This window comes from Tetranychus urticae, chromosome 2, assembly GCF_039701765.1.
Source record: "Tetranychus urticae isolate SD_2017Ah chromosome 2, NJAU_TeUrti_SD_1.0, whole genome shotgun sequence".
Taxonomy (NCBI): Eukaryota; Metazoa; Arthropoda; class Arachnida; order Trombidiformes; family Tetranychidae; genus Tetranychus; species Tetranychus urticae.
The window spans coordinates 21,831,897-21,844,800 of record NC_142959.1 but is presented as its reverse complement, the minus strand read 5'-3'; the positions used below and the strand labels follow the sequence as shown (position 1 = coordinate 21,844,800).

The window sequence follows — 12,904 nt, the reverse complement described above, 5'->3', positions numbered from 1 at the left end:
TAATGTTGCCAGAAATCACAGTATTCCAAGACAAGCGGTGTCTCATTTTTTGCCTCAAGAGTCGATATTAAGTGTTCAGAACGATGAAGACTGTGGTCAAAAGGAAGAGATGCTAAAAAGACAAGTATGGTGAAATTGTTGAAAGTATAATCTCATTTGTTCATGGATGTAATGAATATTCTGTTAAAGCTGATGGACCATTGATTAGAGCAGTGGCATTGAATAAAAAAGTGTTGTGCGATGCTATGAAGTTTACGATTAAATCTTTGCGTCGCGTCTTTGAGAATTCAGCCTGGCGAACGTTTCGCTTGCTCTTATCCGTGTAACTTTCGATGGCCATTCAAAACTTGAGGGTACCCACCCAAATGTAAATTTATAATAGGAAACTTACACTGAATCCAACAGCAATCCAATTTACATGTTTTAAGCACTTTGCTGAATTAATCCAATTTTAAATCATTAAACATTCATTTTTCAATCCACTATGGTTTTAAATAAAGGTTCAACTATAACATTTTCATTACATTTACACCAATAACTACTCAATTTTTTGTAAACTTGGGTTAATGCTCAGATTGTAAAAGAGGCGGAAAACTCTGAATTGGAATTGATCGAAAATGACCAAAATTGGCCAAAATTTTCTTTTGCTTTACATTTAATGAAACAGCAGCACAAATGAATGGTCAATCAAATACGAATACAAAATTTAGTTATAACCTGTGTGGATAAATTATTGGACTTTTTATAATGTATCTGTATGGGTTAAAGTCCCATAATTTATCCACACAGGTTAGTTCATTTTAATTAGAAAAATCATGTTATTACTGCCAAAATTGTTAATTGTCCGTTTAAATTAAAATTTTGATAAATGTTATTATTGATATTGTCACAGATAACTTGAAGATCAGTATCAGTCCGATTAAGCTCAATTTTTCTAGTCTTTGTTCAGAGATTTCTCTATTACATCGTTGGGTGGAAACTTCTTTGTAAATGAACCATGGAAATCCACAATACGCTTATACACCAACGGCCATAAAGAGTCAAATATCACTTTTGCTCCAGCATTATTAGGATGTAGACCATCGAACAGGAGAGATCTCGAATCAGGATGATTTTTCGTGATGGAATACAAATCAAGACTTTCTACTTGATTCTCCTCAGCAACTTCCTTGGAAACGTTAGCGTATCCTTCTGGGTGTCGTTCAGCCATGTTTGGTGGATAACCTTCTGCTTTAGCAAAATCGTCATTATGATAAACTGGAGGAGTCATCAATATAATTTTATCGGTAGAAACACCCTGGCTTCTAATATAATTTATTATCCAATTCAAGTTATCTTTGTATTGTTCTTTAGGAACATGTATAAAGGTTGTGTTATCGAGGCAATCATTTGATCCTAAAAGTATCACGAAACAAGCAGCCTTTTCATAATCATCTTTGGATAGTATTTCAGGTAGTATTGCACGAATAGATCTTGTGGTATAACCGCCGAAACCTCGACCAACCACATCACTCACTCTGGAAAAAAATGAAAAATTTTAACAACGTTTCTAAGTACGACTGCTTTTAATAATTATGAATACCTTTGTAAGTTATGAGCCAACATAGTTCCCCAACATCCATTTTCAACAAAGAAAGCACCCTTTAGAGAAAAATGGACAAAAAATTTTAGTTTAGTGAATGAAAAAACGGTTGACAAGACAGAGTGTAATTGAATTATACTAGTCTTATAATTACCAATCAAAGTAGATCAAAGTTTCAGCAGAAAAGAAACAAATATTTGATATCATTCAATCAAGAGATTTCATTTATTAATTGAATGCGAAGTGGAACGATTATTTACCTGAGTTATTGAATCACCAATAAGAATAACTTTGGACCATGTTGTCTGAGCCATGTTAAAGGGAAGAAAAAAGATTATCAAAATTAATGTTTAAAAGGCAAAAAGAAGTCTTTATGATTGATTAAACCTTTGAATTTTGTTCACTTCTCATCTCTTCTCATATTACATGGATTAATATACTACTGTATAACTACAGCAGTCGGGAGCTGACTTAGTCCGAGCAGAGCAATCGTAAATGCGATTTGGAACTTTTGTGAAATATGTTATTCAGGAGCAAAATTTTTCACTAAAGCTTATCGAATTTTGATTTTTTCCAAAATAGCAATTTTGTCCTTTTCGAGAAGCATATCAAAAGGCATGTAAACGGCCAAACTGGCGTAACAAATTTTCTTGTGAGGAAGCTTGGCCAACAATGAACTAAAGACTAACTTCACCAAGAATAGTCAGTCATATTCAATTCACCGAGTTTGTTACTCTCTGAAATTAGCCGCAAAATTACGTATTTTTAATTGATAGTAATTCGCAAGTAAATACCTTTGTAAATGTATTTTCACTATTGCAAACCTTTGATAAGAAAGCCCTTCAATCCAATCTTAATGAATATTATTGCAAACTAAACTTTTACATCAACTATTAATGCAAGAACGTAAACTAACACAATGTGTTGAGAATTAACAAGCGTTTAACCGTAATCGGTTAAACTAACCAAAGGAACAATCAATCGATGGATAAACACGTCTGAGCAATCAATCTACTCACATTTGGGTTCCCAGAATCATGAGATGATGGGTTGGACGAAATTTCAGCTTCAACTCGAGAGAACCGTGAAACGGCAATGGAAACTAAAACAAGAGACAAAATCCACTTCATTTTCAGAGCAAATTGCGATTTAAAGACAATATTGTTAATGATTTGAGATAACATTTACACAATCTATTTATGTATCAAACCAATAAGATCAATCAGTTTAACATAATGCTATCACATGCCATTTTTTATTATTCAATTAACTGTGACGAGATGATTTATCATATGACCGAGTTTGCTGTTAACTGTTAATGAATAACATAACTCAATCTATTAAGTTTTTTCAACAAATACTATCATAATTGCTCAGGGTTAGGTCTGGCGCATATGGTGGATGTATGACGATTCCCTATCCTAAGTCCTTTATTACGAGTTTCTTCAGTGGAATGAGGGCGTGTAAAAAACCAGATTTTGCTTAAAGTTTGGAGGCTTTCTTGATTAAACTAAAGACACGATTTCATCTAATTGTTGATAATATACAGGGCTTAAAAGTAAGAATAATGCATCAGCGATAACTTTTTATGTCTTTGTTCGATTTCGTAATTTTTCTCGATTATATCTAATCAATTAGTAAAATTTTGTTTACAATAGTTTATATTTAATAGTTATATTTCCTTTTAACTAGAAAAATCATGTTAATACTCCGTTCAAACCAAAATTTTGATAAATTTTATTATTCATATATTGTCAAGAATAAATTGAAGATCAGTACCAGCCCGATTAAGCTCAATTTTTCCAGTCTTTATTCAGAGATTTTTCTATTTCATAGTAAGGCGGAAACTTCTGTGTAAATGAACCATGGAAAGCAACAATACGATTATACACTAATGGCCATAAAGAATCAAAAATAACTTTTGCTCCAGCCTTATTAGGATGAAGACCATCGTACAGGAGAGATCTCGAGTCAGGATGATTTTTCGTGATGGAATACAAATCAAGACTTTCCACTTGAAGTTCCTCAGCTACTTTCTTGGAAATGTTAGCGAATCCTTCTGGGTGTCGTTCAGCCATGTTTGGTGGATAACCTTGTGCTTTGGCAGCATCTTCATGATGATAAACTGGAGGAGTCATCAATATGATTTTATCCGATGAAACACCCTGGCTTCTAATATAATTTATTATCCAATTTAAATTATCTTTGTACTGTTCTTTAGGAATATAGTTATCGTAGCAATCATTTGATCCTAAAAGTATCACAAAACAAGCAGCCTTTTCATAATCATCTTTGGTTAAAATATCAGGTAGTATTGCACGAATAGCCCTTGTGGTATAACCACTGAAACCTCGACCAACCACATCACTCACTCTGGAAAAAAATAAAAAATTTCAACAAAGTTTCTAAGTAAGACTGCTTTTAATAGTTATGAATACCTTTGTAAGTTATGAGCCAACATAGTTCCCCAACATCCGCCATCAGCAAAGAAAGCACCCTTTAAAGAAAAAAATGAACAAAAAATCTTGGGAGTTGTGTGAATGGAAAAGAACAGGGTTGATAACCCTAATAACTTTGATATTATTCAATCAAGAGATCTCTACCAAACAAAATCTGCACATCAGTTCAAACATAAGCATGTTAGAACATCTAAAAATTGCTTTTAGTGCAGCTACCAATGTATTACTTGTGAGAGTGAACTGGAAGTTTGAAACCGTTTAAAGTGTGAGCTCGTATGACGATTTGCTGGGATTTCAGCAAACAGCATGATTTATCGAAAAATTGACGAGTGGCAGATCAAAATAAACCATTTTATCAGATTTTCTAGCTTGAATTGCATCCTTTATGCATTTTATTTAGATGGATTCAGTTAATCAAATTTCTATAAACGTCCCCATGCATTTCAATAGTTTTTTCTGATGAATCGAAAACAAAAAGGGGCCAAGGCAATCAGTATAAATTTTCCATCCAAAATGTTTATAACAAAATTATTCCTCGTTAGGCAGTTTACCTTATTCTTTTATCCTTCATCCTTATTAGAAATCAAAGTTAAACTGGGAAAATTTAAAGAAAGTGGAACGATTATTTACCTGAGTGATTGAATCTCCAATAAGAATAACTTTGGACCATACTGTCTGAGTTATGGTAAGGGAAGAAAAAAGATTATCAAAATTAATGTTTAAAAAGCAAAAAGAAGTCTTTATGATTGATTAAACCTTTGAATTTTGTTCACTTCACGATCTCTTCTAGTCATAATATATGTACCAGTCAAGGAGCGTCAGCAGAGCAATTTTAAATGAGATTTGGAACTTTTGCGAAATATGTTATTCAGGAGCAAAATTTTTCACTTAAACTTCCGAAGCTCATCGAATTTTGATTGTACATTTTTTCCAAAATTGCAATTTTTGCCCTGAATCAGGTCAAAAATATGCAACTCAATGTAAACTACCAGACTGACCTAACAAAATTTTATGTGAGGAGACTTGGCTATCCATTGGCACTTATTCAGTTTACCCCATGCAGCGATATTTTGTCATTTTTTCTAATAGATTGATATCTTTATTTTTGATTTCATGGTTATTGGATTGGATCTTCTAGCTGATATGGTTTATATCGTTTCATTTCAATCATCTGTGAATTAATCCATTATTACTGAATGACTTTGCGTTGCTTTAACTCTCTTAGAGTAGCAATAATGTTAAAGGTAATTGACTCAACGTATTATTATTAATAGAAGAGAAAAATACTTTATCTTCTTCAAGTTGACCTTTAAATGGTTGGTGATACATTTAACCGTAATTGGTTAAACTAACCAAAGGAACAATCAATCTACTCACATTTTGGTTGTTCCCAGAATCATAAGATGATGTGATTTCAGCTTGAACTCGAGAGGACCGTGAAACGGCAATGGAAACTAAAACAAGAGACAAAATCCACTTCATTTTCAGAGCAAAGACAAAGACAATATTGTTAATGATTTGAGATAAAATTTACACAATCTATTTATGTATCAAACCAATAAGATCAATCAGTTTAACATAATGCTATCACATACCATTTTCATTATTCGATTAACTGTCATGAGATTATTTATCATATGATTGAGTTCGCTGTTAACTGTTAAGCGGAAAATTTATATCTAAAAGGGTTGATAAATGTTCATATCTAACCTATTAGAATATTTAAAGCCCGAAAAAGTGCGGATACTTCCCTGTTAATAAAGCCATTGGCATAACCGGTTGAGTAGCCATTTTTGGGTTTAAAAACTGCCAACAGTAAGTCTTAACTTGTAAGTCCCAACTCTTGACTCGAAAGGAAAAATTTTTTTTACTCACTCCTTTTCATTAAAAAGCTGAAGTGGCAGAAAAATTATGTATTCTCATCCATTTAATACATTTATAATTATAAAATTAATTCCTGATTTTGAAATTTCCTGTTCCAAAATCAAAATTTTGCCAAAATTGATGACAAGCAAAATGAAAAATTGCGCCACTTTTGTTTACAGTAAACATGCCTAAAACATGTGACTTGATGGAAATGAAAACAAGTCATTCTTTCGCTGAATAGTTCGTTTAAATTTATTGACACTCTATTTCTAATCTTCAATGAATTTTGGCCTTTGTCCATGTTTCGGGCTTTTAATCAGAACTAATTTTAAATCTTATTCACAGTTGTCAAGACATTTTTCAGCCATCAGAGTACTTGGTATCGGTAAGCATGCTACAACAATCATGGTCTTTCTATAAACTGACCTTCTTTATCGGTCTGTTTTGATTGTAGAATCCACATGTGATGATACTTGTGCAGCAGTGGTAACTAGTGATAAACGTATTCTTAGTGACGTTCGTTTCTCTGGGTTGAAATTACATGTAGCTCGAGGTGGCATACTTCCGACAACTGCTCGTGCTAATCATGCTACAGCTATAAATGGTGTTGTTAGAGAGGCTCTTGGTAAAGCTGAATGTACAATTAGTGAAATTGATTTTGTTGCTGTATCGTATAAGCCTGGCTTAATATTGTCACTTGGAATTGGCGTTGATTATGCTCGTCGACTATGTCTAAAATATAATAAGCCATTAATAGCTATCCATCACATGGAAGCTCATGCTTTAACAGCTCATTTAAGTCATTCGGACATTGATTTCCCCTTTCTGACATTATTGATCAGTGGAGGACACACAATGCTTGTGTTAGTCAAGGGTATTGATGAGTTCTACCTTTTGTCGGAATCAAATATTTGCCCCGTTGGTAAGCTGAGTTTATTTATTTTGTTACTTAATACCGCTTATTAGCTTAAACTTAAACCAATCTATTTTTTCCATTTCCAGGTGAGTTTCTGGATAAAATTGCGCGACAACTGAAAATAAGAAATTTAGGTAAATCGTTATTAATTTAGTTTAATGTTTCAAACTGATTCTAGATTTTATCTCATCTAGGCCCTCCGTATGACTCAGTCTCTGGTGGAAGAGCGCTTGAGATTTTGGCAGAAAAAGGGAAACCCATACATTACTCTAATTCATGGGTTGGTGGAAAGTCAAATTGTTTCAATTTTAACATTAACAATTTGAAAGGATTTTGGCACAATATAATTAGGAATGCAAAAATTAATAATCCTAATCTACCTGTTGATAGTCCTTTACCAGATGTTGCTGATATTGCTGCTGGTATCCAGAGATCAATTGTTTATCACATTGGTTCCCGTATTCAGCGAATAGTTAAATATTTGGAAGCAACAAATATGATCAACATTGTAAATAGACAAAATCTTAGAAAATTAAGATTAGATGATCTTCCTTGTAAAATTAACTACTTAGATCCAAAGCCAGTTAAACTGAAATTAGTAATTAGTGGTGGAGTTGGCTGTAACAAATATATTGTTGCAAAATTGAAAGACTATTGTGATAAAATGGATACATTTTATGATGAGACAAAAATAGAAGTTGTGGCCCCTTCACCGAGGCATCTCTGTACAGACAATGGAGTAATGATTGCCTGGAACGGTATTTTAAAATTGATACATAAGTGTGACAATAATTGTGTTAATAATATTTTGTTAAGAGAGGCTGACATCATGTCCCTGGAACCAGTCCATGAAGCTCAACTTGGAGAGGATGTAAGACAATTAATAGATACCTCGTGGATTGTTATAAAACCTTTACAAAAGGAATCAAAGGTTGTACCAAAAAATGAGGTTAAATGAAAAGGCAAGGTAAAGTCAATTACATCGTCATGAATTTGATTGGTAGAGATAGTAGTGGTAATAATCAGCATCATGATCCTTGCTCATCATTGTATAAATATAATATGATAAGTTACATATAAACATCTATTGCATCTTTCTTCCAAACAAACGTTATTGAAGTAAAACTTTGTTTTTTTCTCGTTGAAGTCCATTACTCTACGCTTTCTATTTGCGATATTGAATCCGATCCCCGTCAAAATGCAGTCAAGTAACAGCCCAAATGTGATGGTGAAAAAAAGATGCAGTTGATCTTCGTTTCCAAAGTTTGTAATTAAGAGACCCCTTGGATCCAATAATATCTTCAAAGATAGGATATAGACAATTTACAGGTATACAACAGGCTAAAATGACTGTTTCGTTATTTGCTTAATGTGCAAAAATCTTTTTTTGAACAGCTTGTTGTCTTGATTTTCATCGATCAGAGTTAATTATGCACAAATATTGTTAGTTAAGTTGCACTGACCAGGAATTTAATCCATTCATTCCCCACTGAAAGAGTCAAGAATATTTCCATCTCCTAACATCAACCAGCGATTTAATATTTACTTTCGTATGATTCATGTTAATCTCTGCTGTAAACTTGACCAGAGCTTGTTGAAGGTGGATTATTCTCCGAAGATAATACTCCGAGTAGTCTTCCTCGAGTCATCTCTCTTGATTCTTCCAGCCTGAAATGATATGAGTGAAACAAAGAATGTGTTAAATCAGACCTTGATTGTAAAAGAAAATAATAGCCAAAGAAATTATTCTTACCCTAATTGGAAAGAGAGATCTTGAAGTTCTTTAACTCTATCGAGTAAGGCAAATGTGGTCAAGCTACCAAAACCATGAAGCATATTTATGTCATCTTGATCCAAATCTGCTAACCATTCAGGTGTTTCTGGTTTCTCGCCAACCAAAGTTTCATTATTAAAAATTTCGGTATTAATAGGAGAACTACGAGCTAGGAAATCTGTTATTCCAGGAACTGTTATACAAAAAGCGGGAATATTGTAAATAACATTGAAAAACAATGAAAAAATAGCCAATATTGTCAGGCTTACTCTGTTCTGGCCATAAATCCGGACTTGAAGCATCCAACCTTTCTTCTGAGAACAATGATTTCTCAAATTCTTGAATCATTCCAGTCCATTGTGTAAGATTAATATCCGAATCGTCTTGGTGGCTCATTGCACCATCATTTCCACTTTTCTGACCTTGTTCAATATCCTCAAGCATTCTGAAGTTTCTTGGAACAACAACAGTTCCTGACATATTGATTGACATTAGATTTAAATCTATGTAAATCCAATCTGAATAAGATTCTGGTTAGAGAGAAAGGAAGATTACGGGTGAAGCAAAGGAAAACAAGGTTAGCTTAAACAAATTAAAATTAATTAAAATCAAAAGAAATGATTCAAAAGAAAATTAAAATCTACTAACCAGATTAGTTGATCAATACAGTAAATACCAAAACAAGGAAAATTAAAACACGGTTTTTTAAACAATACTTTTTATCACAATCTTATATTGGGTAAGTGGCGTTGCATAGTGTTAAAATGTGAAACAGTTTGGCGCTAAGTACAAATGTTGAGTGAAGTCTACCTACAAATAAAAACATGTTTGTGGTTTTTAATTACCTTATAAGATACTTAAAACTATAACTGATTAATTAAAGACGCTTAATTGCTTTGTTGGTTAAATTTTAAACTGTTTCTTTTGGTCTTGCTGACAATGAGTTATCTCAGTGCTATCGTTTAAATTACGATACCGATCAACATTACTTGAATTTTGGACTGTCTTTTTAATCATTCAACCTATTTGTCCAAATTAAATTTTTCTCAGGCCTGAACAAACTATCAATGCATTGATGCTATTTATATGTTTATCAATAATTTAAGCGATCCTTTTCATAGCAATAAATCAATTTTTCTGAAGATTTATCCTCAGCCTCTTTATAAATGAAGATGAAAGAGTGTAGCGTTCATGTAGAAAATTGTATCTTTAAATTTGGTTCTTTTATTGTCTACTAATATCAATAAAATATTATACATTTATACACAGCTTTTGTAATCAAAACAGAGGGATAATAATCTTTATTAAGCATTGAAGAACGATTCTCAATTTGCTCATAATTAATAAATTATTGATCTTCATACATATCTTTTCTCATTGGATTATACATGTTTTATTCTGGTTCAACTCAACATTTTGATAACCATAGTTTTTGATTTTACATCTGTTTTTAAAAGTACATGTGTTTTAATTGATTTTGATTGTGCGTTGAAAATTGAATTAACGTTAAATTTAAAGGTGGATGGAAGACCGAATCAAGTAAAAGAGATCAATAATTTATTGTTTGGGTAATTATGCTAATGGTTTTATTCTTTAACATTATTTGTGCTCAGCTATTCTCTTCTAAAGATCAACTGAATTGGTAATTTTTGGTTTCTATTGAACTGCTAGTTGACAATTTTTGGTTATCCATGGATAATGATTAAAAAAGAAACAAAAGGATTTATATTTAAAGCTTCTACAACTGTTGAACTATTAATGTTGGTAAATCTGGTTTCTGGTAATAACTGGTCAACAATGAACTTTAGTGTTGAACGATAACACGAAACAATTTTTCGATAGTTGATCGTAAATTTATTGGTATTATTGTCGAAAACATTTGGACAAAATGGCACTTTTAATGAAAAAAGAAATGATCCTAAAAATTAAAACAAAAATGCAAATTAACTTAAATCAATTTGCTATCGATATATTGTCTACCCAAAAATATCGATAACTATCGATATTGTTACTGTTAATAACAATTTATCATCGTTCAACTCTATTATGTTTATTATATTACTCTAATATGTTGAACTTTGAATCAATTTTAGTTGCTTATCAGCTTGCTACTCATCGTGTTTTTGCAGTTTTTTGTTTCTGTTGTTTGACAAAGAAATGAGAAAAGTTCAAAGCTATCACAGAAAAAGATCAAGTCTTCATTTAAAAGATACTTTTGATTTACAAATTTATCATGTTCCAATAATTGTCTCATTTTGAATGGAAATTTTTTCTTTGCTGGAAATTGAATTGGAATGAGGAATACAATTTACTGTAAAATACCGCTAACTCGAGATGTTGGTAAAAGATAAACGGTGAATTTGAAATGAAATCATGGTCCTTAGATGCAAATTGTGAGTAAATTTTCTTTTTCTAATATTGACATGTTTTTTCTCGAATTTTGTTACAATGATGACTCATGTTGAATACTTGGTTTAGATGATGTAGGCGCTGGCGAAATATGAGATTGGAGTGGAAACTGTTGCCGGTGTTGCTGCAAGTCTTGTTCTTGATGGTTTTCTGAGCCAGATGGTGGGGAGTTTAACGATTTTTCACTTTCACTTGCTTCCCCAGTCCATGTTATTGATTCAACTGAAACAGCGTCCGATTCTAAAGCTAATTCGGGATATGAAGGTAAAAGGCATTGAGTGAGCAGAGATGACTCTTCATCAACTATGGTAACATCAGATAATTTACGTGGTGTTGTCAAGCCAGGGCCAGCTAACTCGCTGTAAAGAGTATTGTTACCTTCTCCTCGAGTTAACAACCTTCTTCTGTCATCTTTATCATTATCGTCTTCAATTGTATCTATTTGTATGAATGGACCTTCACTGACGGGATGCCGCCAATTCTGTCTTTCCTGACTTGTATAGTCGCAATTCTTATCCAAAAATCTTAAATTGTAACCACGGAGTTGATCAGCTTCATACACATTTTGATTATCGCAACTTGCTTCCCGATTGAAACTATTTGGTATCAAGTTATGTCGCTCTTCATTATCTTGACCTTCTTCCTCTTCATCTGACCCTATCATTTGATCGATACCAAAGTGAAATTTAAAGTTGGCTGGAAGTGAAGCTACTCGATGAAATGCTGATTTACACTTTCTAAGCTCATCGTCACGTTTCTTTCTTTCAATGGCATCTTCCAGTGCTTTCTTTTCAGCAGCCAGTTCTCTTGCAATCTCCATGTCAATCTCATAATCTTCATCTTCTTCCATGTTTTTGTGAGACTCTTCCAGGTGTTTCATTAGAACGGCAACAACAACATTGACCAAAACAAACTGAGCCAATAAAACAAATATAACAAAATAAAGAGGTGCTATAACAGGAGATACACAACAATTTCGTAAACAATCTCGTGAAGAGTCACATTGGTCTCGTAGAGTGTCCTAAGTGCGAAAAAGAAAGATGGAACAAGTATTAATTATTTTGAAATTTTACCCGCAAATGTCTCTATCATTACCTTCATAACACCATTCCAATTGTCTCCCGTGGCAACTCTGAATAATGTTAAAAAAGCCATTCCAAAGTTCTGGAAGTGGGCATGTTCTGAAAGCCCTTGGCATGGATGATCATCATCACATTCTGGAAAAAAGGTGATAAAACAATATCAATTTGGTGAACGCAATCCTGGCATTTTCATTCATAATCATCATCAAGAACAAAAAGATTCATAAAGTCAATTTATAATTACCTAAACGACCAAATAATTCAACTCCAAGAGCAGCGAAGATAAAAAATAATAGAAAAAAAAGTAGGCCAAGGTTACCTACTTGGGGAAGCGCTTGCATAACAGTGTTTAACAAGGCACGCATTCCTTTGGCCATTTTAAGAAGTTTAAGGACACGCGCGATTCGCGCCACTCTCATAACCCGAATTATGGTCGGATTGATTGGAATCAATTCTGATTCCATTTCTTCCAAAATTATACCAACAATGGACAGTATAACAATTAGAACATCCAATTGGTTCCATTTATCTTTGAGGTAACGACGGATTCCAAGTGCATAAAGTTTCATTAAGGCCTCACAAACAAAAACCGAGGTAAAAACAAAATTGAACATCTTCAGGGAATATTCCAATTCCTAAAGAGTTAACAATAGAGATGGAAATAAGCAAAAGAAAAAAGATTTCAGAACCAATCGGAAAAGGCATTAAAAGAGGCAGCAAAGCGAAAGAAAAGACAGAAAGATTAAATCGTAAATATCGAGAATAAAAGTTTATGAACTTTGGTTTCCAGTTATCAATAATGAAAATACATGAACA

General features: G+C 32.9%; 5 protein-coding genes across 6 annotated transcripts in view; 1 reads left to right on the top strand and 4 right to left on the bottom strand.

Annotated features, from left to right (window-relative positions):
* Positions 1-637: 637 nt before the first annotated feature.
* On the bottom strand, positions 638-2,758 carry LOC149094133 (isoamyl acetate-hydrolyzing esterase 1 homolog). Its single transcript, XM_089268493.1, has 4 exons — positions 2,602-2,758; positions 1,843-1,887; positions 1,583-1,641; positions 638-1,517 (listed from the first exon to the last, which is right to left on the bottom strand). The coding sequence occupies exons 1-4, from the start codon at positions 2,710-2,712 to the stop codon at positions 935-937; spliced, it is 798 nt and encodes a 265-aa protein (XP_089124619.1). The 5' UTR covers positions 2,713-2,758; the 3' UTR covers positions 638-934.
* Positions 2,759-3,284: 526 nt separating this feature from the next.
* Positions 3,285-5,548, bottom strand: LOC149094132 (isoamyl acetate-hydrolyzing esterase 1 homolog). 2 transcript variants are annotated; one of them, XM_015936772.3, is made up of 4 exons: positions 5,419-5,548; positions 4,672-4,716; positions 4,021-4,079; positions 3,285-3,955 (listed from the first exon to the last, which is right to left on the bottom strand). In XM_015936772.3, the coding sequence occupies exons 1-4, from the start codon at positions 5,521-5,523 to the stop codon at positions 3,376-3,378; spliced, it is 789 nt and encodes a 262-aa protein (XP_015792258.2). In that variant the 5' UTR covers positions 5,524-5,548; the 3' UTR covers positions 3,285-3,375. The 2 variants fall into 2 exon arrangements, with proteins under 2 accessions (XP_015792258.2, XP_089124620.1); XM_089268494.1 differs by lacking the exon at positions 4,672-4,716.
* A 555-nt stretch (positions 5,549-6,103) lies between these two features.
* On the top strand, positions 6,104-7,967 carry Tcs4 (Threonyl-carbamoyl synthesis 4). The gene is made up of 4 exons (XM_015936919.3): positions 6,104-6,292; positions 6,362-6,829; positions 6,910-6,957; positions 7,018-7,967. The coding sequence occupies exons 1-4, from the start codon at positions 6,187-6,189 to the stop codon at positions 7,779-7,781; spliced, it is 1,386 nt and encodes a 461-aa protein (XP_015792405.2). The 5' UTR covers positions 6,104-6,186; the 3' UTR covers positions 7,782-7,967.
* On the bottom strand, positions 7,484-9,286 carry LOC107369000 (protein lin-52 homolog). The gene is made up of 4 exons (XM_015936920.3): positions 9,246-9,286; positions 8,867-9,127; positions 8,577-8,790; positions 7,484-8,491 (listed from the first exon to the last, which is right to left on the bottom strand). The coding sequence occupies exons 2-4, from the start codon at positions 9,087-9,089 to the stop codon at positions 8,386-8,388; spliced, it is 543 nt and encodes a 180-aa protein (XP_015792406.2). The 5' UTR covers positions 9,090-9,127; positions 9,246-9,286; the 3' UTR covers positions 7,484-8,385.
* A 367-nt stretch (positions 9,287-9,653) lies between these two features.
* LOC107368950 (voltage-dependent T-type calcium channel subunit alpha-1G-like) overlaps positions 9,654-12,904 on the bottom strand; it is a 39,624-nt gene continuing 36,373 nt past the window's right edge. The window contains exons 18-20 of the mRNA XM_089266855.1: positions 12,333-12,723; positions 12,102-12,223; positions 9,654-12,027 (exon numbers count right to left, since the gene is read on the bottom strand). Coding sequence (XP_089122981.1) covers positions 11,041-12,027; positions 12,102-12,223; positions 12,333-12,723 — 1,500 coding nt within the window. The 3' untranslated portion in view covers positions 9,654-11,040. The remainder of the gene's footprint in view (positions 12,028-12,101; positions 12,224-12,332; positions 12,724-12,904) is intronic.

Excerpts from the sequence above, each read along its gene's own strand:
- LOC149094133 (XM_089268493.1), bottom strand. The coding sequence starts at position 2,712 with ATGAAGTGGATTTTGTCTCTTGTTTTAGTTTCCATTGCCGTTTCACGG. Across the intron at positions 1,642-1,842 it reads TTGGTGATTCAATAACTCAG|GGTGCTTTCTTTGTTGAAAA; the intron begins GTAAATAATCGT and ends TTTTCTCTAAAG. Across the intron at positions 1,518-1,582 it reads TTGGCTCATAACTTACAAAG|AGTGAGTGATGTGGTTGGTC; the intron begins GTATTCATAATT and ends ATTTTTTTCCAG.
- LOC149094132 (XM_015936772.3), bottom strand. The coding sequence starts at position 5,523 with ATGAAGTGGATTTTGTCTCTTGTTTTAGTTTCCATTGCCGTTTCACGG. Across the intron at positions 4,717-5,418 it reads ATTCTGGGAACAACCAAAAT|ACAGTATGGTCCAAAGTTAT; the intron begins GTGAGTAGATTG and ends ACCATAACTCAG. Across the intron at positions 3,956-4,020 it reads TTGGCTCATAACTTACAAAG|AGTGAGTGATGTGGTTGGTC; the intron begins GTATTCATAACT and ends ATTTTTTTCCAG.
- Tcs4 (XM_015936919.3), top strand. The coding sequence starts at position 6,187 with ATGAATTTTGGCCTTTGTCCATGTTTCGGGCTTTTAATCAGAACTAAT. Across the intron at positions 6,830-6,909 it reads ATCAAATATTTGCCCCGTTG|GTGAGTTTCTGGATAAAATT; the intron begins GTAAGCTGAGTT and ends TTCCATTTCCAG. Across the intron at positions 6,958-7,017 it reads ACTGAAAATAAGAAATTTAG|GCCCTCCGTATGACTCAGTC; the intron begins GTAAATCGTTAT and ends TATCTCATCTAG.
- LOC107369000 (XM_015936920.3), bottom strand. The coding sequence starts at position 9,089 with ATGTCAATCAATATGTCAGGAACTGTTGTTGTTCCAAGAAACTTCAGA. Across the intron at positions 8,791-8,866 it reads GGATTTATGGCCAGAACAGA|TTCCTGGAATAACAGATTTC; the intron begins GTAAGCCTGACA and ends TTTGTATAACAG. Across the intron at positions 8,492-8,576 it reads GATCTCTCTTTCCAATTAGG|GCTGGAAGAATCAAGAGAGA; the intron begins GTAAGAATAATT and ends ATATCATTTCAG.